This window comes from Larus michahellis, chromosome 9 (assembly GCF_964199755.1).
Source record: "Larus michahellis chromosome 9, bLarMic1.1, whole genome shotgun sequence".
NCBI classification, from domain to species: Eukaryota; Metazoa; Chordata; class Aves; order Charadriiformes; family Laridae; genus Larus; species Larus michahellis.
Window position 1 is genome coordinate 3,076,991 of NC_133904.1, and position 19,315 is coordinate 3,096,305.

Sequence of the window (19,315 nt, forward strand, 5' to 3'; positions counted from 1 at the left end):
GGTAGAGGTTGTAAATCCTTTGAGCCAGCCCAGAACCTTGACCAGTGACCCCTTGACCAAGTCCCCAGATCAATCCCTTCCAGCCATTTGCTTGTGTTTACTACTACCCTCTGAATTCTCCTCAACTTTGCTATTCTCTTCCTCTCCCAATAACCCCTTCTCTCTGTTTTGTGTCTCCTCTTTTCATCCTTCCATAATGGCCTTCAATAATTGTAATCTTCTAACTATATCAGATTCATTTTCCAGCAGAAAAGTGGATTTCGAGATGACGTTTTCCTGTTGGTTTTGTGCCTGGGATGTAAGCAAACAAGATGGACTTGAGTTTTCTGCCCTTTCCTTCTTTCCAGAAGAATTTTGCCCATTTGGCTTCAGCAAATAAAAATGTTGTAATTACTTTTATCTCTAATTGCTAAATGTTAAGTCCTATGACTTCCTCTTGTTCATTATGAAGAGCCTTCAGTGAACTGCCTTGCGTTTTCACAGTCTGTCCTGGTGGAAAATACGGGAAGAACTGTGCTGAGGTCTGTCAGTGCACCGAGAACGGGACCTGCAACCCTATTGATGGATCGTGTCAGTGTTTTCCAGGCTGGATAGGGACGGACTGCTCTCAGAGTAAGCAAAGTCTTACTTTTCCACTTCCTCTTTAAAGTAACATATTTTCCTGTTTAGTGTTTTCTGAAAGTTAAAGACAGATTCTGGGGAAATCCCTGAAGTATTGAGCAGCCAGTGCCTCACTCTCTTTATAGCTTATTTCTTTTAATTAATCTAAGCTAGCTTTGGCTTGAATTAGTTTCTGCATTTGGAATTTGCAGAAGCTGTTACTAGCTTCTATTACAGGAAAGGGAGGTCACAAGCTTTTATCAGAAAAGAAAGCTCCATGCTCCCTTTTAATTTCTAGCTGGATTCCCTTTTATTTATTTTTTGAAATCATTTTCTTTCAGCTATTACATTAGAAATTATTAACCAGTAAATGTTTTCATGTACCAAGCCCCTAGAATTGAGAAATTAGGCAGCTGAAATATTTCTATTAAATGTAATTTAATTGTAAAAGTCAACGTGGGCTTGGAGGGATAGAGGATTTCTTCTTGAAAATTGCCCAGGTAGAAGATTGGCATTTGCTGATCCCAAAGTGTCATTTCCTGAGAGCATCCCTTAATTGAAGACAGATCACAGAGGGAAGCAATATCCTATCATTCAGAAATGTTACTTCATATTCAGGATACAACTAGCATATTAGACAGCATTCCAGAGTAAAATATATTAAACTTCAAGTGATAAAGTAGGCATCGGATAAAAACAGACGGCTGTAATTTTACTTTTATTGTGTGTCTTCCACAGACAGAATATTGCTGTCACTCAAAACTAGGGTAAAAAAAAAAAGAAAAAAGACAGAAAAAAGACAGAAAGCGCCACAGATTCCTCATTATATTTAGCCATGTAATTGGGAAATGAATGTTAGTTTCTGTTAACCTTGAAGAAAGATGTTTTTTCTTACAGAGTGAGGCAGCAACAATTTCCAGTTTAGCAGGCAGAAGGACCTGGTGATAGCTACTTTGTATTTTGGATGAACAAAGTGGGAACCTGACTGTTTCCTCAGTTACCTTCTTGTAAAGAAAGTGTAAACCTCCCCGGGGAGCCTGGCCTGACACCAGGCCCCTGGCAGAACCTGGCCTCACATCCCCGAGCCCGGTACTGAGCTATTTCGGGCAGACCAGCCTCCGCAGCAGTTAACCTGGGATGACCGAGAGACGGAGCTGCAAAGGAGATAATTTTAGCTCCAACTCCAGAGCCAGTTCTGGAGCCACTAAGAGACCCTGCAGCTCTGCCTTACACAGGCATTGTAAAAGTACTTATAGCACGAGTACTTTAGGCCAAATCCTGTTCAGCTTTACATTGTGTGAGTTCAGTGACCTTTTGTTTGATTTACGTCATGGCAGGGTTTTTTTCTATTCATTCTGGCTTTAGAGATGTCTGTAATATGCCAGAAACTTGCATTTATTCTCAGAATTGGAGCCAACGGCATACATGGAAATAGGCACCGTTTCTGTACTTTCAGGTTTCCTGGGAACCATGCCTTATTAATTCATGTCTTTAATAGGAAGCAATGGAAAGTGCTTTTTAAAGCAAAAATATAGTTGTTACATTGAAGGGTTATCATCATTTTGGATCTTTTAGTCTGGCACTAATAACTGTAACTTACTGCATTCATTTTTGGAGGGAGGCTTAAAATAACTTTTGAAAATATATTAATATTGTACTTGTTGAAATATATAATAGACCTGGAGATTTTAATTTAATATTAGCCCCATCAACAAAAGCAATCTGATTTTGTGGATGGGAATTCATACTGTAAGAAGTTTTCTTTACATTTTTACGTAATTTGAGTAGCGCACTCTGCTTCAAATGAATGTGGTAATTTTAGTAGTTGATTGCATAGCAAAAGTAAACCATGAATAGCTGTGCTTTATTATGCAAGAATTCCAGAATATCAAAAAGGAAATTAAATTACCTCCATATCTTAAAACCCTGTCTAAATTGTCTCCACAGATAATGCCGGTACGGCAGGGAGAGTGGCTAGAGCACTTAGAATAATGTAGTGTTGAGGGTCGCTGTCTCAGTGGTTCACGTGTTGCAGCAAAGACCTGATTCTGCCTCCTGACCTAAACGGGGAAGAAATCCCTTGTGCCAGGGCTTGACAGCGTGGGGGAGGTTGCAGGTTGGCGTCTGGGTTTGCAAAGGAATTGTTGGCTTGGAAGAACCGGTCATTGTCCGGGACTTGCCACAGCCATGCCAAGCTCTGCAATGCAAAGTTCTGCCTTTGCTGGTTCTCACAGGTTCTCCCTTTATTGTTGTTCCTCCGCAGCACTAACGCCGTATCGTTGCTTTTTTTGTCAGCTGACAAATCTTTTTTATTTTCATAGCTTGTCCCACTGGTTTTTGGGGCCCTGATTGCTTTCATTCATGCAACTGCCACAACGGAGCGATGTGCAGCCCTTACGATGGAGAATGTAGATGTACTCATGGTTGGACGGGGCTCTACTGCACTCAGCGTAAGCCTTTCAGAGACACTGTTGGGCCAGGGAATCTGTCAAAGTATGTGCTGCTACCTCGTGTCTCTTCCAAGTATTGCGCTCTCCTCTGTAAAACCACCTGCTTCTTACTTGCGATAACTTCACATCATCCTGAAGAAAATAGCCCTGAAGCTTTTCAAGGCTTTTTTATGCTTTTGGCACTCGATAAAGGAGGGACCAATCATTTAGATTATTGATTCATTGTCAGAATTTGCACAGTCTATGTCCCTGCCTGATTTAGGAAAATGTTTGAGATTTCTCATCCTACTAGTGCCAAATCGTCAGCACTGTATGCAAGAGGAGATCAAATTCTGGTGAGCCTTTTAAGAAGGCTCTTTCACTTGCAAGTAATTGATTGATCTCTGGCCTTTTAGAGAGTTTGTGTTTAGCCATCTTCTTTCACTTCTCGAAAAAGTAGTTTGTATAGACGGGTCAAGTTTTCGTTCTTCTGAAACACTTAAGAGGCAATTCTGTAAGATATGAGAAACACTACTTCAAGAAAATTGGCTGTGTAGTATCTCTGCATTTAGACGATCAAATAAATGTTATTAAATATACAGAGGCTGAAAATCCATAGATTTATAGGCCTACATATTTTGTGCTGATAACGCATCTGAGTTTGTGTTTCAGCTTATTTCTTAGCCTTTCCTTATTCTGATTCCTGAAAGGTTGCCCAGCTGCTTTTTATGGAAAAAACTGTGCCAATGTTTGTCAGTGTCAGAACGGGGCGGACTGTGACCACATCACTGGCCAGTGCACCTGCCGGACTGGGTTTACAGGCAAACAATGTGAGCAAAGTAAGTAGCAACATGACTTCATTTTTCTCTTTCCCCGAGGGGTGGGATGGGTAGTATTTCATAATTCTTTACAGAAATAGGCTCTTAAATGAGGTGTTGATGTCAGCAAGAAAGTAACCCTGGGCACCGTATATAATCCACAGGGAGAAGAAGGCATCTCTGGAAAGCTGGACAGTCTGTTTAAGCATTAAAAAATACAGTGAATCCCCTGCAAATTAGGCCTTTCCATTCCCAGCCTAATGTTAGGTGAGATAAAAGCAAGTCACTGCACTCAGAGCTGACTGGATGTAGCCTTCCGAACAACTTGTACCTAATTAATAGAAGAACACAAGCTGCATTATGCCTTGCTAACGAGAGCAGCAGCATCAGGTTTCCCTGGGCGCGAAGGAAGACAAAAGGGTTAAAAGAAAGAAGTCCTTTGTGCTCTCTGCCTTCCGAGGAATATTGGGGCTTTCTTGCAGAGGTTGTTATGCTATAGACGTGGGACCAAATAAAGATTCATCTTTATAATGAAAACAGATCAAGGGAAAAAGAAGTTGCTTGCCATTTTTGGAAGGATCTGTGTTTAACTTGAGTAGCGAGCAAGTGTTTAACAATGAACTTCAATTACCTTGGAAGGGGACCGGCATATCTTACTGTAATTGTTGTCAGTGTCGTGCTGGCATATTTAGCACACTGTGCCAAATGGCTTCTTTTAAGAACAAAGAATCAGGGTAGTGGAAACTGTATGTGCTGTAGTTAAATAATTACTTGTTTGTCCAGCATAGTAAATCAAAAGAAAATTCCCAAACACTTATTTGGATTCTAAGTGCAGGGTGAAATCTATCTCACCTTACCAAAGCATTAATTCCCCAGGGTTTCTTTTCTTTTTTTGTCAGTAAGATAATACAGGTAACTTTCCTGCTAGATTTGCAAGTGCAAGGCCTGCCTCAGAGCTTCTCAACTGTAGCTTACTGCATGGATCTTTATGAAAGAATTTGGACACGTAACTAAATTCATGAACATCTTTTCTTTTTGCGCATAGTTGCATTCGGCAAAGCATGTATCTCAGGAACAAATTTGCATGCTCATGTGGGGATTACATATGGCCCCACTGTAACTCGCTAAGTGGCCAACTTAGTGTGAATTTGTGTACGCCCTCACTGCAACAATAAATAAAGTAGGAAACTAAAAAGTTCCATAGTAGAACTGCATTGTAGCAGATTTTACACAAGAAGCTACATTTATAATTTGACCTCTGTACAAAGCCTGAGGCTTTTTTTTTCTGTCCAAACTATGAATTTGTTTATTTATTTGTTTTTCTACTATTTAATCTAAAAGTATCTCTTCATTAAGACTCCTTCCTTCTCCAATTCCTGCTGATCGGGCAGTCACACCGCATTGCAGATGAAGTGCCTGAATGCAGACATCATTTCTGTGGTGCAGTCCAAAAGCTTAGGCCTTATTCATTTTAAGTAGGTCACAGGTTAATATCAGAATGAGCATTAATTGTAATAATTTTATTTTTCCTTGTTTGGAGACCTGCAGATGAAAGAAAAAGATACAACTTTAATATGCCCTGCAAATCATTATAAAGATACTGGCTGCTGTTCATTACTTAATATTAAATTTTGGCTACTAGAAGTTACTCGAGACTGACATTGGGAAGGTTTCATCATGCTATGCAAAACACTTGCAGTGACACACCAGAAGACACATTTTAAAACAAACAATATATATTCTAAAGAATCCTAGCAAGTGTGCATGCATTCAATAAAGTGTCTTCTCCACAGGAATAAGTGGGATGTGACAGACGACGTTTCTTTCAATTTATTATTGAATAGTGCCTCAAGAAGTATAGTAAGCTGCCTACAGATTTATTGTAATAGCCCATCATGGTAATTGTATGAATAAATTTCTCAGCTGGACATTCAATCATTTTGTCTTTGATAAAATCCCAAAGATGGGATAGGAATTCCTTCTGTGTTAGGAATCCTAATACAGAAGCAGAGCAAATCAAACCATTTGGATGCTCAATTTTGTAATTTCAGCTACAATGTTATGTTCATCTTCTAGCACTAGTAGGGATAAATATGAAAGCATGTGGGATTTGTTTGGTAAAAGTCTATTGTGTTCATGTAACACACATAATGGTACATTAAAACTTTCCTTTGAAACTACCCCCATGAAAAACAGCCATGCAGAGTTGGTGGAGAATGCTGTGCTCTTTCGAGATGTCGTCCACAGCTTCTGAGCTCATGCCCTGTTACATTCTGTACGTTTGTAATATATATCAAGCCTTTTAAAGTCTCTGTACATATTATTGGTTTCATCCTTGTGAAGTCTTGTATGACTTTTCTAGAAAGTTACCGCTTAATAAGTAATACCCCAAATTGTACATTAAATACATGTATCTCCTGCTTTAAAATAATAATAATCTAAGACTAGGGTGTTATCCTAGAGATGCTGAAACCAGGGAGACTTTTCTACTGAATTTTCCACGGCAAGTGTTTCACCCATTCCTGAATAAAAGTAGAATTCTTTCCAGTCTTTTTCTTTGCTTCCCAGAGTGCTCCCCAGGAACATTTGGTTATGGCTGCAAACAACTGTGCGAATGCATGAATAATGCTACATGTGACCATGTCACCGGTACTTGCTACTGCAGTCCGGGCTTCAAAGGAATCCGATGTGATCAAGGTACGGTGAAAGTCTATCTGTAAATTCTCTCTCTCTCTTTCTCTCTGTCTCTCTCTTTTTCTCTCTCTCTCCCCCTCCAATTATGTACTTGCTTTTAAAAAATAGTATTTCAAAAATGAAATGCACGATTCAATTTACAGTGTGTTATGAATTACTTTTAACAGCGGCTCTTATGATGGAAGAATTAAACCCCTATACTAAAATTAGCCCTGCTCTTGGATCAGAGAGGCACTCAGTGGGAGCAATCATTGGAATTATTATTCTCCTTCTAATTATTATGGTCTTGCTGGCACTGTTTGTGTGGTATCGACGGAAACAGAAGGAGAAGGGCCATGACATGCCAAGTGTATCTTATACTCCAGCCATGAGGATGACTAATACAGATTACTCACTTTCTGGTAAGGGTCTTTTCATGTTAATCAAATATAGACTCATATTCCTGTATGTTGGGGAAATAAAAGCTTCTGTGATGTATAACATGCGTTACTGAGCCTCAAAAATAATGACACTTCCATCCTTCCCCTGAATACCATGATCTTTTAACGCTTAACAGTGACAGGAAAGCGAATATAACTTAAAACTGATTTAAGCTGCTTTATACACGAAAGTTTACTTAACGTGACACAGGATATACCTGGATGAGAAATATGCGGCATGGAATACATCAGGTCCATTTCTTTAAATCGGCTGCATTCCTATTGCAGTGCAGAGAAGTTTTCCCTTTGTGAAACCTTCAGAAGACGACTTATTTCTGCTTGAGGAATGGGATTGGCTGGGGTCAGTCATAAGGTTTTCTTTTTGTCTATGTTGCAGTTTGTGATTTGAGGCATCCTATTCATTGTCACTTTCTTCTGTGTGCGGACCAGGCCCCATCGTCTAGACAGCTGGTGCGAATTTCTTCACAGGAGCTGATGAAGGCAGGACAGAGGAAGAGGAAGGCTCTTTAACATCAAAAAAATGTCATACGGAGATCACATTTCTTACTTCTTTCTATCTTCTGCTGCTGCTATGGAGGACAGCTTTTCCTGACAGATTGGCTAAACTTTGGGGGATGTGATCTCCTTTTTAACGCTGTCGTTCTTCTTCATTCCTCTATGGCCAATATCAGATAGGATGCCAGACAGGAGATAGCTTTACTTCCTTCTTGTTTCCTCCGATCTGCCTCTGGTGGTGATCTCCTCTGGGCTTGCCACCCTCTGACTGCGCTTTGCTTCTTCACTTCCCTTTAAATGGCTGAAACTATAAGTCTGAGTGCATACAAGCTTCTGAAACGGGCAGAAGTTTGCCCAGCATTGCTGCTTTCCCAGTCCCGCGTTGCCTGTTTCTTTCTGCTTTCTAGTCTAAATGCAGGAGCCACTTTTTGCTGGCCCTGACTTGGCTCATGGGCTGTCTCGGGGTGGCATGGCTGGAAGCTTCGTTCTGGACTTCCCTGCACAGGATGCACCTGGAAGGAGCCTCTCCCACGAATATTACTGCCTGGCTACGGCTGGGACTTAATCAAGGAGCTTCTCTCATGGCACCACGGCGTCAGTCCTACTATCAGGGGCACGGTTTCCTGCGATGGCATATCACACGTCAGGGGCCATCTGATGAACACCATTGACTAAACTCATATTTAGACTACTCAGGCCTATACTAGAGCATTCCTTATTCTGATAGCTGTGAGATAGGGGAAAAAATCAGCCTTGGACCTCCTCCCATTGCCTCTTGTTTTTGAATTTTAGCTCTTGCTTAAGCTGCCCATTTGGGTAAGAAATGTTTGAAAATGTTGCCAGAGAGGGCTCTTCTGATCCTTGGCTAGTTGCCTGCACAATTTGGCCTGAAATTTGTCATTTCAACATCATTTGAAGAGCCAGACCATGAACATGCAAAAGACAACTGTGGCACATCTCAGCAGCAGCGAGGCTCCAAGTTCCAAGAGAGCAGATCACAGCTGCTGGCATGGACAAATGTTCGGAACTTTTCAGCGATCCATTTCTTTCCTGGTGGCACTTTATCCATTTATTTACAAAGCCTGCTACACCTCATTTACTTCTGTGCTTTTCTAGTTAATGTATGTATAACCCAGCATGTTTAAGAGGTACGACTTACAAATTTGAAAATAAGGAGAGGAATATTGCTGAGGTTGGGAGTTCCTGACTGGAGTAGTTGAGCTTCTCCTTTCAGAAAAGGGAACAAAAATCCCCACTTGTTTTTCCTCCGTATTTTACCATGAATGGAGACTTCCCAATCGACCTGATCGTATCCCAGTCTGGCACTCTGCAAGAAGTCCAAAAAAAGGCTAATGCTGAGAAAGGATACTCTCATCCTTCAAAGTTAATGTAGACAGATGACTTTCCTCCTCAGCCACAGAGAGAAAGCCGTTACGTTGGAAGACTTTGGTAGCCCAGGACTGTCCTTGCAGGTTATGTCTTTGTGGGTATTGCATCTCCCTATGCAATGTTCTTCACTTTCCTTTCAGGTGCAACCTGTCCCAGAGCTCCTGATGCCACATGATACTTAAGTACTTGAGGGAAAACTACTTTGGGGATGGCTGAATTTCTGGATACATCATAATTATTTGAGGGATCACATCCTTCAGCTGCATTGAACCTGGGATCTCTTCTGGTCCTCGGGCAATGACAGTGAATTTAATTCTTGCCCTTGTGGCATTGCTGCTCTGCGTCAAATCAGTTTGTAAAAAACCTGAAGTGTCAGGTCCTTGCAATCCTGCACAGCACCAGGTCAGTGAATTTGTATGGGCTTCTCTAGAAAGAAATTGGATAATGTCTCCTTCCTGTTCATCTCAATCAGTGATGGGGATGCAGACACTGGGCCTTTTCATTCTTCTTCTTTCTTCTTTCTTTTATTTGTGCAGTCCTTGTAGCAATATAAATTTTATGACTCAGGAAGCTGCAGCTGAGTGGGGTCAAGCCATCTCTTTCTGGAGGTCACAAGAACAGTTTTCTTCCTGCCTCCGCCTTGAAAAGCTCTGCTATCTGAGCTTGCAGAGGAAGACTGAAGAATCTAGAAATCATGCTGGTCCATCTTCATCTCATTATAAAATTGTCTGCAGGTATCAGCATTGTTTCAAGTTTTGGTCTTTCTGTTAGAAAGGCTTTACAAATTCTAGACAAGGGCTTCTGAAAGCTCCCTTCCAAATTCTGATTGTCCTCCAGTACATTCTCCTACTGAAACTTTCTACCCATCAGTAACCTTCCCAGCTTTGGCCCTACCAATGCTGTTTTCAGCCTTTTGCTTCCATAGAGCAGAAAGACAGCTAAAGGTGCTGACGTGCATCTTCCCCAGCAGAAAATGGGGAGATGGATACTGAGACAAGATCACAGATAAGAAATAGAGACTCCTAGCATGGCTGGATGGCAAGAACAACGCATGGGTATCTAAGTGCCTGTGTGCATTTGTGCGTTGCAGCGGATGCTGAAGGACAGCAGCAATATTACATAGAGGTAACAGGGATTTCAGCCTTCACCTGGAGTTTTGTATGTGGATTAAGGACAGAATACTATGCAGAGGTACTTGTCCAATTAATATAATCCCATGTAAAGCCATGGACTTCGGCAGGAATTCCACCTGAACCATGACTGCAGCATCCAGCCCTGTTATGGCTAACCTGAATCACCGCTGTTGCTATTTTGCTTGTTTACTCTCGTTAGGGTAGTGGTGGTGTTGTTTCTGAATAGAGTCACATATGCACATCCCTAGGCTCCTGGAGTCAGTAATTTCTTCCAGCACATTAGTTTATTTCTGGAGGATGTTTTTGGTCTTTACGTCTTCGGCTGTTCTGATGCCGATAATCCCTGCATATGCGTGAGAGAGATTATATGGAAGGGGAACCCCCTGGGCAGCCCCTAGACTCTTTTGCATTCGTGGATGAAGGATGTGGCAGCAAAACACACACTCTGCCCAGCAGCCAGTGGGAAAGGAGACCACCCATGCTGGGAGAGCTTAACCACAGCACATGGATTTGAGAGCAGACTTTCCCAAATAAGCCTGAAATCAAAGTGGTGCTCCCCAGCATGAGAACGGTACATTGCATCCAACAAAAGAGTTTAAAATGCAGGTTGTATAATTCAAAGAGATGGGGACAGAAGGGAAAACTACGCAGTAGTACTGGAGAGCAGCAGAGATTTCTTTTCAGGACTTTCACAAAGACTTGGTTATGGGCTGACATGATGCTTGAGGTTTCATCAAGGTCTTAACAAACTTTCTGATATGGGTGAATCCTATGCTGAGAGCCAAAACCTAAGCAAAGCTCAATACAAATAGAGCATCGTGGATCCTGCAGCCTAGACATGACATTTACAGAAATATCTGCAGATGGATAGTAGGAGGTGGCAAAGCGAACCCTCCTGCTCGGAGTCTTCAGCCACCCTACTGACACTCTGCCTGGCTGGAGAAGATCCACACAAAAAGAAGAAAAAAACAGTTCCATTTTGCAGCTTGAGATATCTGGGTTTGTATTTACTGCAGAGTGCTTGCTTATTCCCTTTTTTCACGGTTGGCCTTGTGCCCAGTTTCCACACTACGCTGTCCTGCTGCTGCTGCGGGATGGGGACCGGTGCTCTTTGTGTCACCTCACAGCCCTGGCTCGGAGCAGAAGCTCGGTCTTTCAAGTGATAGAGCGCTCTGGCCTTCATCCAGACCTCATGGGTCTTCCCCTGGAGCACAGCCTCAGGCTTGAGGGGCTTGCGGCAGGACTCTGCCATTATGGATCCGGTCGCGGAACTGATCTCCCCGTGTTAACATTAACATAACCTTTGGGGATCTTTCTTTTGTTTTATTTTAAATCATTCCTTTTAGGCATTTAAGTCTTTGCTTACTGTTCAGAGCAGAATAAAATTTTCATGTTTGGGAAGAGAGGGGTTTTTGTGGGTTGTATTTTCTTTTTTTTTTTTTTTTTAACTGGGATAGCATTAGATTTGAATTTGATGTATTTCCAGCCAGCAGTTATAAGAGCTTCATGAATAAATGTGTAGAAAATGGACTGTGCTATCAAGGTAAATCAGCCTGGGTGGGTACTTAAGTATCGACCAAATGGAACTGTGTAGAAGGAGTAATTCTGAGTACATGGTGCTGCATGCAATGAAGGAAGAAAAGATTTTTGGTGATGCAGACTTGTGTATGAGCTCAGATTCATTAATTCAGCACTGTGCTAAGTAGTAGGGCAGTCTGTTAGACTTTCCTTCAGCTCATTTCAGGTACACAAAACAAGCTATGGCCAGATAAGCTGGGTGTGAACTTGTAACGCGTCAGCTGGCTCACAGTAATGTCGGTATGTGCCCTCTTATCTCACAGCAGAGGCAGTGGACCATGCCTCCCTTCCTTCGAGCTGGTCCTTCTTGCCCGCAGCTGAACGAGGACATGACAGATAAGGGAAGGGGGAGGCAGAGCTGAGAGATGGCGTGACTCAGCCATCAACACTCACCTACAAAGCAGACAGACATGGATTCAAGCGTCTATATTTAACTGGGACCGCAGGTCGTGAGACGGGTGGATGAGCCCCGCGCCCCTGCTGAGCTGCCAGACCCTCATTAGCAGGTTCAAGGCTGTATGTGAGCAGCTGTGTTTGGGATGGGCATACGCTGATGGCCGTGGTTGGGTACCAGCCCCAGTTCTCATTTGCAGACCCCAAGGGATACCTGCTTCGTTTTAATTCTATTGCAAATATCACAGAGTTATAGTTAGGGGAGATGGCAAAGTCCTGGCAGGCTGCCTGCTGCGCGGAGCAGTGGCTAGCTAAAAGAAATTAAATGCGAAGACTTTAATTGTGGAATTACATCCTGATCTGAGATACTTTGTTAGCAATAACCTCTGAAAATAGCTAGGGCTAAAAGACTCTGCACTTGCTACAAAATAGAGCTGACCTCAAAAATTGCTCTGTGTGTTTCAGCAGAAAATAAATGCTCGGTCAGATATGCATGTGCCTGTGCGATTCCCTTTCTCAGCTGTGTGCCACGGCACTTCTGTAATAGACACCCTGCAGATAAAACCACTTATTTGAAACAGGATATTTTGCACTAAATTAAGCTAAATCTAGATCTCCACAAGATGTCAGCAAAGCAAAGTGCATCTTCACAGGAATGCAGCCGCAGAGGGCAAGGAGAGGTGGCTGATGGTGAGTGGGGCCGTGTCTCTCCTCGCCCATCTGCTGCCGGCCTTCATTAAAGATCTCCAGTGATGGGGACAAGCAGCCACCCCAGCACTTCATTACCCTTTCCATGTGAAGGTGCTTCCTATAACTAACCTTTCCGCCTAGAACTTAAGCCCATGGTTTATTAAAACTAACCCGTTCATTTACTTCTTACAGGGCTTGGCTGTTTAAATGATGCTGCTTCAGTTTAAATTTTTCACCCCTTCTTCTGATGGTACTTCAAAATACTTATCAATTTATTGCTAAACTGGAACTGGATTGGGATTGATGTTTTCATTAGAACTGACAGTATAAATATGATGTCTTTCTGCGTAAATTATTTTGTTTGGTAAATGTGTTCCTAAGTTAAAGTGAGGAAATAGATAAAATGTCTTTAAGTGTAACGATGTGATTGCCCAAGTTTGCCTTTCAGTGCCACAGCTTTCTTTTTTTCTAAACCTTTGCACCTTGATTTCTAACATTAACTACCTTTTTTGTAACAAAAATAGTTTTAATTAACTGTTTCATAACCACAAGGGTTATGCTCATCAGTAGCTCTTATACATGTTTAAGGAAGAAACTGTTTTGCAGAGCATCCATCTCCTGAGTTTTGCATTTCTTCCCTTATCTGCGAAGCAGCTGGACTGTCAGGAATTACACTTCTAAGATCTTCAAAAAGATAAAACTGTGCTAATTAAATATTTCGCTTTTTTATCTTAATGTTAATAGCCAAGAGCTTCACACCATGGTAATGCAGGATAGATTTTATCTGGACATGTTTCGTAACACCCAGTAGTCTAACAAAGTTTTCTATACTAGATTGTCTCTAGCATGTTTTCGGTTTCTTAAGAATCATTATGGCTTCCAAAGTATTTTGTGATGACTTGTTTTCTTCCCAGATGTATCTCAAGGTAGCGGCAGCGTACATTGTTTTTCCAATCCAAGCTACCACACTCTCTCATGTGGTGTGACTTCACGCTTCTTTACCAGTAATCTGGATGGAAACAGCTCCAGTAAGGTAGATATTACCCCACCCCACCGTAGCAATGTTCTTATCAGTTCAAGGAAATCAACCAAAGCAATGCCTGTTGGGTCCTGCTGTCTGCCAGCATTATTTTAGAGTCCAGCCTAGCAGTTCCTGACGTCGTAGCTCTAACAGACGCTAAAAGGTCTGCTTTCCCCTGTGTGTGTCTTCATAACCTGTGTGTGGTAATTGGAGTTTCAGCACATGCCTGTTTGGGTCAATAAGCCTCGGTGTCTTTGCAACTATAAGGTATGTTTGCTTCTCAGAAAAGATAAATAACGAGGTAATTGTAATTATCCAATAATATATCAAAAGTAAATCAATGAAGCATTAAGTCAGTAATCTAACTTTGCTATATCATTATTTCCCAGCTCAGTAGACACACAAATTTCCTGCTGACACAGACAAGCGAATAGATGCAAGAAGGTATCTAGCACACTTCTGAGCACTGTTCTTGTCCGGGGCCATTCTGAGAGCTCTGCTGTCACTTATGCCTCTCCAGCAGAGCTATTCAGGCTCGAACATCCAGGAGTATCTTACTTATCACATGTTCTAGTGATTCCCTAGGACCGTGCATGGACTACACTATTACTCAGTTCACCACTTTAGCAATAGATTTAGATATGGTAAACGGTAAGACAGCTCTTCCTTGAGAGCCTTGATCAGCCAAGGTGGGGCAAAGGGTAGGGGGCAGAGGGAAAAGGAAATGCGATTGGTTTCATCAAGGCTGTCAGCTTTAAAAATGATGGTACTTGCAGGCTGTGTCATCTTAATCCAAATGTAGCTCTGCTAACTGGAAAGCCATGACAACAAGATTAATGCAAAAAAGACCCTATTCTACGAGATGGGGTATGCAAAAGTATTTCTGCATGTGGTCCTGTAAGTCATTTCTTGGTTATTAAAAGAAAATCTCATTATAATGTAATAAAAGGGCTGGCTCCAGAGATTTCTCAAAGAAAAGTTTAGACAGATGTGTAAATATGTTTTCCGATATAGATGGTCCCCTTGCATCATGCGTTTTTGTTCACCAAATTGAAAGTGCAAATGCTCATAATGTCAAATCCAGCATGAGCACTGTGAGTGCGGGTCTGGACCACTAATCTTATTGCAGTAATTTAAATGAATTCAGAAAAGGTCAAAGCAAGCACCTATCTTGATTTCCTAGCCTGCAGTGCCATCTCGTCACAAAGCTACTTTAAACAGTAAGCTGCCAAAAAGGTTTAAAATCCAAGAGATGCGTTTGGGCTAGTCTGGAAGCTGCTTGCCTTGCTGCAGTGCTGGCTATCAGTAGTCGGTCAGCAGGTTGTCCCGATGTTCAAAAGAGGAAAAACAATGGATCTGGTATTTTCAGGGCACTTATCAGAATATATGGTCTGACTTTTCCTTTAGATCTGCCACCACCTTACTTATTCATGAGAATGCTTTGCAGTGCTGAATAGCTGAGGATGGCCAAAAATATTCTGCTTCTGTCTATGCAGTTCTCCAGCCAAGTAAGACAAAAGAGCATATAAAGCCCCTAATGGCTGCCTTAACGAGTTTCATTTCCAAATCAGTTTGTCTGGTGCCATTCCCACTTTCTGCAGGGAAATGTGCACAAGTTGTACTTGGAGGATTCATTTCTTTATAGTGCCAGCTGGGGTCACAAAGGAACTGGTGCAGATACAAAATGAAAAAAATGGCAGAGGAATCTCTGAACTGCTGAGCCGGAGTCCTGGCTGGATTATCCTCCCTGTGCTCAAAGGAGATGATGCCTTGAGGCGATGGACTGGAGCCATTCCTCTATCGCTTCTTTCAGAGAGACAGCTTGGGCAAAGGTACAAAGAGAGGGCAACGGGGAGATGCTGCTCCAGTTTGAGAAGGCTTTCTTTCTCCTGTGCTCCCCCTGCCCCTCTCGGCCTCTTTTCTCTTTTTGTGTCTTATTTTGTCTTTTCTCTCCTCTTCCCTTGGTGTGTTCTCCACTCTATTATCTTCCCTGTTTCCTCTCATATCCATTTTCCTGTTCCCTTTTCTCCCCCAACCATACATGTATTCTTTCTGTTTTCCTTGCTGCCGTCTCTGTGTTCCCCTCCCAGCGCTGTACCGGCTCAGCAGGGGCCAGGCTGTCTGCGGGCACCGAGCACAGCTGCCCTACGCTGTTGGCTGCATTTACTGACCCTACTGCTGTTATCAGTGCGCATGGTGGGTACTTCACTAGGGAAGCAAGGCGGACAGGGATGGTTGATAGCAGAAGCCAAAAGGTCCAGCATCGCATTGAGGACCACAGTCTGTGAGTCTTCACAGGGAGGGAGCAGTGCCAGGCCTTCCCGCTTCTCTTCTAGGACTGGGGGAAGGCACCTCACCTTCTCATTTCCCCTCTGCCAGACGGATGTTTGGCCACTGGTGAGGACCCTACGCATGTCCTGAAGGTAAAAACTTTGAAGTTTCTGAGAGACAAGTATGAGTGAAGGCACTAAAATCCTCCTGGTGTATACAGGACTGGTTAGTTGTGCTAGGGGAGCACTCAGGCTGGAACACATGCGGGCAAAAGCAAGTGGGAGGGTAAGGGGGAGCATATGAAAAGAGACTAAAAAAAGGCTTGGCTTCTTTTATCTAGCAAAATGAACGCTGAGAGGGAGTATGATTGCCATCTATAAATACAACGAGGTAAACACTAGGAGGGAGAAGAGCTATTTAAGTTAGATGACAGAGCTGGCACAAGAACAAATGAGGATGAACTGGCCATGAATGCATCGAAGCTGGAAATTAGATTTCTAACATCAGATCGGTGAGATTTTGGAATAGCTTCCCAGTAAGACTAATGGGACAAAGAAATCTGATTACTGTTAAAATGGAGCTTGATCAGCTATCTAAGTGATTATATGCCTGAGTGTTTGCAGTAAAAGGCGGCTGGACTCAGGGACTCGGCGATCAAAGCCCTTCCAGTCCTGCGTCCCTGGAGCCTGCCCCGGCTGCCCGCAGGAGGTGGTAGGGCTGAGCTGTGGCTCTGTGTGAGGGCCAGGAGAACGGCGCTGCATCTCTGGGCTTAAGGAGGAGGCAGAGGCTCCTGCATCTCAGTTTTTAACTACCAGCACCTTGCTACAAGTAAACGCTCTTCCTGTGTGAGTGAGCTTGCAAACTCAGCTTGGCTGAGATGCTGGCCCCATTGAAGTCAGTAAGTATTTTACTATCAGTTTAAGTGAAGGCAAAGTTTGACCTTTGCTTATTAGCTCCTATGAGTAGGTTTTCCCTTTATTCTTACATGTGCAGCAGCAAATAATAACGGTGCTGCAAGTTACCAAGGAGCATCATACATGAACTCAAGTGAAACTGTGCCATAGAATTACTGCACCAAAACACACATGAAGTGCATAACTAGAGTTACACACTTACCTCCACTTACTGCCTTCACACCAGAGCTGTCATTGCTTGCGTTAGAGGCCAGATTTTCAGATGCTGAAGACCTGTTTTGCTCAGAGGGAGTTCGGTGGGACCATTCACAGAACCACTCAGTGCTTCAATACCAGCCCCATATTTGAGTTTTTGTGTTGTGTATGAATGGAGGAATATAGCTCCCCTTTACAAAAGGCTGCAAAACTGTGTGAAAAATACTCTGTCTAAAGCGTGAGGCTGCCACAGTGGTATGCCACGAGCAAATGGAGGATTCTCACCTTGCTCTTTTGCAGAGCTCTTAATTCCACCCTTACTCCCTACCAAAAGGGAGCAGCCTTGCAGCTAGAGCCCAGGTGTTGCTGGTTTCTACAGACATCACAAAAATCAACTGCTATTAGCTGTCCTGAGTTTTTAAAGCCAGCAGATTCACATCTATTAAAGGAAGTTCTAAATTCTACCAAAGACATAAAATTAGAAACTGCAAAGCAGAGGTCACTGGAAATGGTCTGACTGGATGTCACCCAGCTCATAAAAAGGAGTTCAGCCACAGAAAGCATCATTAAAGTACCTTTGACTAAAACTTGCCCAAGAAAAAGGAAGACTGCAAATACAGAATCGCTGCGGGGTGTTCAGGATGGCCACCTAAACCTGAGGAACACAGGCTTGGACCACAGAAACCTGAAGTCAGTAGTCAGGGAAGTTAACGGCAAAACTCTTAGCAATTGCTGACTTGGAGGATAGAGGTATGGTGGAGCCCTGCCCATGCTGACTTCCCTAATCACCATGGGCTTCTTAGAAAACCTGAGCATTGACGAATGGCATGTTGGTGAGCAACTTGCCGCTGTGATCTAACCAGCTGGTTCAGATGGGCAGGTAATTACTTTGCTTTAATGCTAGTATCTCATTGAGCTTAAAGGAAAAGTTGCTAGATATGAGATATTTTTAACCAAATTGCTACAATTACAAGCTAGGATTTTTAGTGGACAAATTTACTATGAAGTATTTTTTCCTCTAGAAAAGAAATTTGCTTCACACTAAAAATTGAAGTATCTTCTATCTTGAAAAAAAAAAAAGTTAACAAATTATAGTGTGTTAAGAAATGATAGTAGCACAAAGAGACAGCTATAATCACATTTCTTCATAATTACTGCATTCTGAAAAACTTAGAAATGTCCCCAAATCATTTCATTAAAAAAAAATCAATTCTAGCCCATAGCTCTTCATGCCAAATTTTAGGTTTGTGAGCTGATCTATAAATCCTGCAAAAACACAGCTTTTAATAGCAACTCAAAGGCTTTAATAAATGTGATCTAAGTGGTACAGCTGGGTTGAAAATCAGCATTTATGTTATTGTTGCGAGTTTTGAAATGAGGAAAAGAGCCGTGAGCTCCACTGATGAAAGCTGACAGTGCTGTTAGTGGGGTTGTGCTGATTTACACGGGCCGAGCGTAGGGCCAGGAACGTCGGCTTCCTTCCTCTGCGACCACATTACAAACCAATCTGCTTTTCATCGCTTGCGTGCTCTGACTGCCCCATCCATCCGTACCAGCTACCTGCTGTCAGTGTTTCTGGTCCTGGTTTTGGGGGAGTACAAGGAGCCACTGAATGATAAAGAAATGACTCTTGTGTTGTCAACTGGGAGACGTCAGATGCACAGCCTGTGCCAGGAGCAAGGATGTGCAGTCACATCCACTGCTCGCAGGCAATGATTGCTCCAGAAATATTGCAGGCAACCAGCTTTATCAACTTTCTCCCTGCTCTGGGCATGTCCTTGAGGAGAGTGGCTGGTGCAAAGGTGCCTAATGAGCTGATGACACGTGTTCCCTTAGTGGGAATATACAGAGACAGAAAATGAGAAGGAACAGGACAAGGCACTAGATAGAGCTATCACTGCACTTCTGGTGCTGTCTGGCGTGAGGTTCATGGACTGTAGGGCCACAAGGGACCGTCGTGATCATCTGGCTTCACTTCCCACACAGCGCAGGGCGCAGAACCGCCCTGAATTAATGCCTCTTTCAAGGTCAGTGCTGGTGGCTCAGCAGCGGGGGCTCTTTCATCCAGAGCCTGGCTTTCAGATGGATTTGAAATGGGCTGCTTTCAAACCCAGTGTGTATTAATCTATCTTTGTCTGTGTGTGCGCCTGTGTGTATACTTATATAAATATATATATATACACACACACACACGCACGCGTATCTCTGTGTGTGTGTGTCGTTGATGTATTCACACTGTTGCGTGTCCTGAATCT

General features: G+C 42.7%; 1 protein-coding gene across 4 annotated transcripts in view; it reads left to right on the forward strand.

The window, feature by feature from the left end:
* MEGF11 (multiple EGF like domains 11) overlaps positions 1 to 19,315 on the forward strand; it is a 292,780-nt gene that overhangs the window by 253,392 nt on the left and 20,073 nt on the right. For 3 of the 4 annotated variants that reach the window (XM_074600942.1, XM_074600943.1, XM_074600941.1), the window contains exons 17-21: positions 484 to 612; positions 2,922 to 3,050; positions 3,740 to 3,868; positions 6,416 to 6,544; positions 6,709 to 6,942. In XM_074600942.1, coding sequence (XP_074457043.1) covers positions 484 to 612; positions 2,922 to 3,050; positions 3,740 to 3,868; positions 6,416 to 6,544; positions 6,709 to 6,942 — 750 coding nt within the window. Of the gene's footprint in view, positions 1 to 483; positions 613 to 2,921; positions 3,051 to 3,739; positions 3,869 to 6,415; positions 6,545 to 6,708; positions 6,943 to 13,573; positions 13,693 to 19,315 lie in introns of all 4 variants that reach the window. The other variant, XM_074600944.1, reaches the window with a different exon arrangement.